At 32.0% G+C, this 8,179-nt stretch overlaps 1 protein-coding gene across 2 annotated transcripts; it reads right to left on the bottom strand.

Moving 5' to 3' along the window:
• Nucleotides 1-2,401: 2,401 nt before the first annotated feature.
• LOC100813737 (uncharacterized) lies at nt 2,402-7,282 on the bottom strand. Of its 2 annotated transcripts, none has more exons than XM_003518825.4 (6): nt 7,138-7,282; nt 5,420-5,760; nt 4,407-4,717; nt 4,242-4,295; nt 3,454-3,941; nt 2,402-2,949 (listed from the first exon to the last, which is right to left on the bottom strand). In XM_003518825.4, the coding sequence occupies exons 2-6, from the start codon at nt 5,710-5,712 to the stop codon at nt 2,635-2,637; spliced, it is 1,461 nt and encodes a 486-aa protein (XP_003518873.1). In that variant the 5' UTR covers nt 5,713-5,760; nt 7,138-7,282; the 3' UTR covers nt 2,402-2,634. The 2 variants fall into 2 exon arrangements, with proteins under 2 accessions (XP_003518873.1, XP_006575029.1); XM_006574966.3 differs by having other exon boundaries at nt 5,420-5,748; nt 7,138-7,277.
• Between the last annotated feature and the right edge of the window lie 897 nt (nt 7,283-8,179).

Here is an 8,179-nt window from a genome sequence, read left to right as displayed (position 1 = left end):
TTGTTCACTTTGGAATGGAACGAAGACCTTCCAATCAAAAGCACGAAGAGATGCTAATGCTGCTACTACTGCGGTGTCTACACCACCTTTGGGTCCTTTGCTAACTTTACGGAATTTAAGATCTGGTGACTATATCAAATAATCAAACTACTTTCAATTAATTAAAAAATAAACATGAGAAAATTTCCCCAGCTTGTGCGTGTGAAAGAGTGCTGGGATATAACAAAATTCTTTATTCTTCTTTTTTACTGTCTTTCTTGTTTTCATTTACATAATTCTCTTATTGATTTGTACTTTTCCTTACGATCTTACATTTACATTACTTTACAAGTTTTTTATATCTTTTGATTAGTTCTGGTGAAGATTAACGCTTTTAGGAACTATCACAAATTCAAGATACTGAAGAATCTTTTGAGGAAGAAATTCACTTCTTAAATTAATAATAAAAAATATATTTGAATTATTATAAGAAAAAATAAAATATATACTAATAATGTAAAATTTACAATACTATCCATTTATAAGTTATCATGATAATTTGTTGACATTAATAATGACCACCTAGACATCATATTAAATATTATTTCTAATTAGTTGATAGTGTAAAAAATTTTACACTCATGATACATATCATTTCATTTTTTGGTATGTGCTTTTGTCCAGATTAAACAGAATCAGTTGTGAATCAATTATAAGACAATTATCATACGGATTGAGGATGTTAGTTGTTGAAGGTACATACCTATTGAAATGTAATTATGAAAATAAATTTATTTTCTCTTTTTATCTCATTTTTATTTCATTTTCTTTATTTCTTATTACATCTATCAATTTCTTTCTCTACTTTTTTTTCCTTCCTATTCCTCTCTTCTTCCACCTAAAATGAGATGTATATTTTTCTAATATATTTTATCCCGTTGACTAAAATTGTGTCCATTTGTAGAAGTGGTTATCAAAATTTTCCTTTAAAACAGGGACTGTGAAAAGATATTACATCTGGAGAAAGATATAAACTGAGGCTGAACTAGTAAATTATTATCGTACTCCTTTTCTTTTTTGACTGTGTGAAGAAAATTGCTTCATTGAGATCCTGTTTTCTATAAACTGAACTTCCATTGGCATGGAAAAATTGAGCCTAACCAAAATAAAGCATTCATTATTGTAGTGTAATAATATAAGGATCAAAATTTAACTAAATATAAGGAGGCCAGACATATGGGAGAATATTATTATAGAATCCAACAACTTGATCATCATGCAAAAATTAAAATCAAATGGATTATTTGGCGAGCACTGAAAATATATATCATGATGCGTGCATGGCACATTCACGTGCAATCTCTGGTTTGTTTTTTAGAAGTCATTATCTCTTATTCTCATTCATTCTGATCCCTCATCAAACCTACAGTTAGCCTCACGCTCAATTCAGGAGTATCTGAAGGACAAGGACATTTAAGACCAATCAACTCTATTTAGTTTTAGATAAAAACTCTATATTTATTTATAAAAAAAAGAAGAAATAATAAACTAGGAATACATTAAAAATATATTTGTGGTTTTTATGTTCGTGACATTCATTTTCAGTTTATTATGAAGTTTCTGGAAATATATGAATTAAATAAAGAAATCATTGTCACGTAAGTCATTAAATGTGATATTCTTTTTCGATTTGTTCCCTACATTTGTCAGTGTTATGATTTAACTGACATTATCATAACAGCAGCAAATAGTGAGAATCAATTTATAAAAAATAAAAAAGGACAACTTGATGCCATAAAGCTCCCTCACGATAGTCTAGTGAATGATAAATTATTACATGATGTTAAACTACTATGTCGTCATAATCCAAATTAATCTCCATGTGATATATAGCTAAAATTTTCAGTTTATGAATTTTTTTAATAAAACCAGATTATGTATCATGTAAAGATTGATCATTTTCCACATGACATAACTGAATTTTTCAGTTTACAAGAAAAGATCAATAAGACTTGGTTATGTGGTACGTAAAACATGGAAGTATAAGATTATGTAATAATTTCTCGAAAAAAAAAGGGTCATTCTCATTCACTATGAACTTATGGCAGGTAGCCTTAAGATGCTGATTCCACAACTAAATGTGTCCTAATTTTTCAATTTACAATAAATAAGTAATAAGAATCAATTATTTGTTACGTAAATATTGACCAAGATCTTGGTGGTATGAAATCATGTAATAATTTCTCAAAAGAAAAAGGCCAATCTCACCCATTACGAGTTTATTGCAGGTAGCCTTAAAAACCTTGAATTTGCAAGAAGCTGATTCCACAACTCAAATTTGACCTAGTGACACAACAACTCTTATTGTTTCACCAAGGCTAGCTACCCTCAATCAAATTAAAAATAAATGCACATGTAAAAATTGAATTAAATTTTCTTTTCATATATAGATCAAATTGAAAAAGATTGTTCTCACATCCAAACCCAAATTGATGGGTGTGAAGTATAGAATCCGAAAATCAGAATGAAACCAGTTCCTCATCCGAAATGACTATAATAGTTATTCACTATAACCTTTAAAGTATTAACAACATCTGTCAAGTTGAGGGAGAAAAAGTAAGCTACATGTAGTCACTTCTGATTGAGAAGACTTGCTCACGGGTTCTCAGAATCCCCCGAGCATTTCTTGCTCCAACCGCCTGAACACGCTTTGCGCTCCCCGCGTTTTCTTTTGTTCTTGGGAATGTTCCCATCTCTATACATGCAGGACTTGATAGTTGATTGCTCTTCAGACACTGCAGGGTTTGTTGTTGCTGTATTAATATCTGACAAGGGGATAGGAACAGGATTCGGACTTTCTTCCCCTTCTTCGTCTTTCTCCACGTCCTGAAGCCTCTCCATGGGATAGTGGCTTGCAAAGGTGTGCTCATCTGTTTCAGCTACCTCATGTATCAAGACATTGTCCACCATCTGCAACCATAAATGTCAAATGTGAATATTTTTCTGATATGTAAAACCACCATCATTGATAACAAACTTCCAAGTTTAGCGAATTAGCAGTAGCATTATCTCAAGCAACACCTTGAATAGGTATGATGTTTGATACAGATTCATTGGCAAAAGAGATCAGAATATAACAATATTTCAAAAGAAATGTCAAAAAAGCATTGGTGCACAGTTATATGTTGGAAGACATATACCATATATATATCAAAACCATGAGAAAGAAATCACACAATATTGTTTAGCAAATGAACAATAAAGAATTGTGGACACAAAAAGATGAAAATGAAGTTTGTCTTTATTTAATTTTATATAACACTTTTTCTCTTCTCACATTTTATCCAACAGTCTAAATATCTAAATAAGTTATATTTCATTGCATAAAACATTTTCTAGCCATCATCTGAAAAGGAATGGCAGAAATTATAGGTAGAACTTAAACTATGTAATACTTCTTTTGAGAAAACTTACTACATCTTCACACGAGTCAACAACGAAGGCCGAATGGAGGGTGACATCAGCAGCAGACAATAAGCCAACAGTGCTCTCAATTATATCAGGAATCATTGGAACTCCTCCATAACTTGAAATAGCACTATCCTGCATAACAAAATCTCCTATATCAAAGTCGGGTTCATGCTGAGTTGAATTATAAATAACCCCAATAGATGCCGTATCTCCATTCCCTGCAGAGATTGTAGGACTTTCAACAGAGCTAGTCTGCTGCACATCACCATGATGAAGAAGAAAGCTCAAATTTTCTGATGAAGAAAACTTTGAAGCCTTTTTGGACACGATTCCATCAACATTACTCTTCAGCTTGTGGATCCTAGTATGTGTGTTGTCTATTGTCAAAAGCAGCTGCTTGAAGGAAACATCAGTTTCATTGAAATCCAGCAAAGGTCGATCTTCTCCAATGCCAAATCTGTCTGTTGAATTCACATGCGGCTCTGTGATCACTATACCAAGAGAGAGTATAAAAACATTAGTCATGAATTAGATACAAGTCAAAATGTGATTAAGAGGCAAATGACTGGCAGACTAGAACTGCCAACAGTGAATACAATGAAATTGAAAGACGAGTCAACACACACAAACCACTGACATAATGCTAATGCAGTTGACTATAAAAGTTTTTTTTTTTAATCCTTTTATCTCAAGGGAAAAGAATACAAGAGATGCTAATAGCACCACTGAACCACTGATTTAACATTATAGCAGCAAGACATTGGGTATCATTACAAAGCAAATTTTCTAACCTGGATTACCAAAATCATCAGCCAAATACCCATCCGGATCAGACTTCTTATTCTCTACAATATAAGTAAAGAAAAGAGTCACACACTTCTCTAAAGCAGGGACAAGTGGTTGGTAAACAATGAGAAAAGATAAGCAAATCAGGTATCAAAATAAATGAGTGGTACCGAGATAGGAGAAAATATAATGATGTGACGTATACGATCCAATATCAGTTGTGTCTTCAACTTTCTTCCTTTTTCTTCTCTTTTTGGCCTTACTTCTGAGCTGTTCACCCAAAAATGGCAATGACTTTGAACCAAACTCTTCTAAAGTAAATTCATCAGGTGCTGTATGTTTCCCCTTGTCATATCCTGCAAGCTCTTTGCTGTATTTTAATGCTTGTGAGTTAATTTCCCTAATTCTTAGTTCTGTCCATTTGCAACGCCACATTAGAGGTCGTATAAAGTTCCTCCAATGATCGGTCAACTTCCTCTTCCTACAGTTACACAAAACGTTAATATGAATAAATAACAGTATAATGTAACAAAAGAAAAAATATTCAAGAACATTGCTTCACCATTAAACACCAACTAACCAAGTATAGTGGTATACCACCGCCAATTAATGATTAGCTTATGGAAAAACAGATTGATCATTAATGGTCTCTAAAGAAGACATTGATAATATGGCAGACCACATAAACAATGCTGATTGGTTTTCCAATACCAATCTTTACTAGGTGCAGAGCCAAAATTCTTCCATCAAGAGTTACTACTAGAACTATAGGTGATGAACAATTGTCAGGATTTAATAATATAAATTGAAGTGCATGCAATATCTAAGGAGTTGCATAGAGGTAGGGTGGGAAAATAACCTACTCTCCTACTGAAACATCAAACCAAAACACTAGCACACCATATACAACTGGAGATTATAACTTTCAAATTCCATACCTTTTAACCTCTTTCAATAATTATTATTACTAAAGCAGTATGCAGATATGCTAAGATTTTTTAATTGTTAAACACCCACTATCTAATTTGAACATTTGAGTGCATATATGGATTTTATTTGTAACTTTAATGACTTATCAACAATTTCATAAGACCTGGATTCTTTGTTTAGATATTGATAGCTAATCTATTTCCAGGCAAAAGAATGTAAAATCTACTGATTACTGATTGGGAATAAAAAACACCTCTTTGGAAATGCAGAACCATCAAAAGTGTCTGCCAAGCCATTATCACCCAAGAATTCTGACTCCACTTCAGCATCACTCAATCTAGAACCATTTTCAGCATCAGACGTAGTGCCAGAAAATGAGCTAGAATAGTCAGTTGCGTCGGGGTCCTCAACTTTGTTGGACGCAAAATCACCCTTGTTGGTCAAACTCACAATGTCGACTTCAGTGTCCTCAGTGACTTTTGTAGGGTTAATTGGTTCATCCAGAGGCTCCACCTTAATGATGATGGGCTTCTCAAAATGACCCATGTTGCTCAAGCCCTTCTCTATTGCACCTCCTCCTTCCTGGATGCAACTCTTTTACAGTAGGGACATAAGGTTGTATTTCAAAAACATGGCTCCATTTAAAGTTTTCCGGTCAAATTCAAAATGTTCAAGTTCATGAGTAAATTCAACAAATACAAAAACAACCCATTCCAATATATTGTTGATATTGATTCAATACTAAATAGCTCAAAAGCAAACTAGCAACTTCTACATAAAAAAGAGTACATAATGCAATATTTCAAAGGATTTTGCTTGCATTAGGAAGTTACAGGGCTCTAGCCACTCCATAGTCTCCTATGCATTTAGCTCTAGTAAAAAAGTGTATATCAAACGAATTCCATTTGATAATAATAACTTATGACAGAGAGTATCACTTCAAGTTCAGAATACATGTGTACATAAAACCCAATCATAGAACAAAGTAACCAATGAAAGGGGGAAATTTGAATAAATAGTGGCATCCAAACATATATTGCGAAAAGTCAGAAACAAAGTCAGTGGTGCCAAAACGATTATTTATTAGAAATTCTAATTAAAAAAACTAAAATCGAATTTAAATATCATATTTAAAAGACTAGATTCAATTGAAGTGATAAAACTTATATAATCTTCTTGAAAAATCATAGCCTAATCACTCTGACTTTTCAAATCATAAACTCTTTCAAAAGACCTTTTATTTCAACAAAAAAAGAACACAATTATGTCACTTCCAAAATCCACTTGAAAATCTAAATTCACTTTGACACATCTGTAAATAAAACCAATCGTTTCAATACCATTTCTTTTTCTTTAAAAAAATCACGAAATAAAAGGAAAGGGGAAAAAAACCTGCAAGAAAAAATCACTCACAACAAAAAATGTAAAATGATCAAGGATGCTAAAATTCTCCAAACTCCAATGACACAAATAATAATTCATAAAAAAATTTCAGTATTCTATACCAAAATCTAAAAACTCAAATATCATTCATGAAAAAAGGAGGGGAACCTGCAAGAAGAAATCACTCACAACAAAACAGTGAAAAATGATCAAGGCTGCAAAATACCCCAAAATCCAATGACGCAAATAATAATTCATCACAAATTTCAGTATTCTATACCAAAATCCAAAAACTCAAACACCATTCATCACACAGAATCACACAATTCAACCCAATGCACACCGAATTAGAAGAAGCCCAGCAGCGCCTGGCCAATTCCAACACAAAAAGACACGCAGAAGCACAAACATTAACGCACAACCATGTTAAGCAGAAGTTCATTCAAGCACAGAACCGTCACTGCAAAATGAACCGAAAAAACAAACAAGAAAAAAAAAACTTGGGGAAATGTAAGTTGAAATGGCGAAACTTCACGTGCATGTGTTAACAAAGAGTGTGAAGAGTGAAAGAGGGAACAGAGAGGATACCGAGAGAGTGATAAAGGGTTGAGATGCGAGAGAGAATGGCGAAGTTTGCGGCGTGGAGGAGCAAGGTTGAGAGTGAGTGAGTGGGTTGCAGCAGTTTAACGTTATAAATAAACCTAGGAAGAGTGGAAGCGCACGCAGGTGCCGCTGCTTATATAGTGCAAGTTTCTGTTCCCTTACATTGACACGTGTCGGGCACTACCCTAACATAACATTGCACGCTTCTTATTGTTGTTGTTGCATCCTTGTTTGTTCCACTTCACTTATTTTTATTTTAAATTAAATCGACCATCAATCTTGTCGAATTAATTTGAGAAATCTTTCTCTTCGGATTATATTTAGCTTTAGATTAATGTTAGATTTTTTTTTTATTTTTTTAAGTTTCATATTCAATGAGAATGGATTTGAATTACCACATTAGTTAAGAAAGTTAAGAAAGTAATTATTGGGATGCATCAAAATATACTTCTTATGATTTTTAATTGCACTTTTATGTTATTTTTAATATATATTTTTTTAATTTTCTAACTGATGCTTTTAGCAAGACCCTAATAAAAATAGAGTTTTAATACATATGTACACTACTTACTATACAATAAAATTTAAGTAATATTGCATATCGGGTCACTCTTATTTTCAAACATATTTAAAATTCATATCCTTATAAAATTAAATTTTTATATTAAGACAAACATAATTAGTTATTTATATTCTCTAAAAATATAAAATTCAAAATATTTTATCTGCAATAATATAAAAAATATTAAATTTATTTTCCAATAAATATATATATATATATAATAAAACTAATTTCAACACATTTAATATATTACTAATAAAAAAAATCAGCACTATTACATGAATATTGACCAATACAATTCTATTATTAAATTATTAAAGATAGAGTAAAAAAAATAATCTATAATAAATATATTAGCTAACAAGACATGTACTTTAAAGAAAACTATATGATAGATATGAGACAAGTAATTAGATACTTATTTTTGTCTCCATTTAAAGAATCATGTAACATCTGTGACGGTGT

This window comes from Glycine max, chromosome 2 (assembly GCF_000004515.6).
Source record: "Glycine max cultivar Williams 82 chromosome 2, Glycine_max_v4.0, whole genome shotgun sequence".
NCBI classification, from domain to species: domain Eukaryota; kingdom Viridiplantae; phylum Streptophyta; class Magnoliopsida; order Fabales; family Fabaceae; genus Glycine; species Glycine max.
This window is presented reverse-complemented; position numbering and strand designations above follow the sequence as displayed.

Excerpts from the sequence above, each read along its gene's own strand:
- LOC100813737 (XM_003518825.4), bottom strand. The coding sequence starts at position 5,712 with ATGGGTCATTTTGAGAAGCCCATCATCATTAAGGTGGAGCCTCTGGAT. Across the intron at positions 4,296-4,406 it reads TTATATTTTCTCCTATCTCG|AGAATAAGAAGTCTGATCCG; the intron begins GTACCACTCATT and ends CTTATATTGTAG. Across the intron at positions 3,942-4,241 it reads TGATGATTTTGGTAATCCAG|TGATCACAGAGCCGCATGTG; the intron begins GTTAGAAAATTT and ends CTCTTGGTATAG.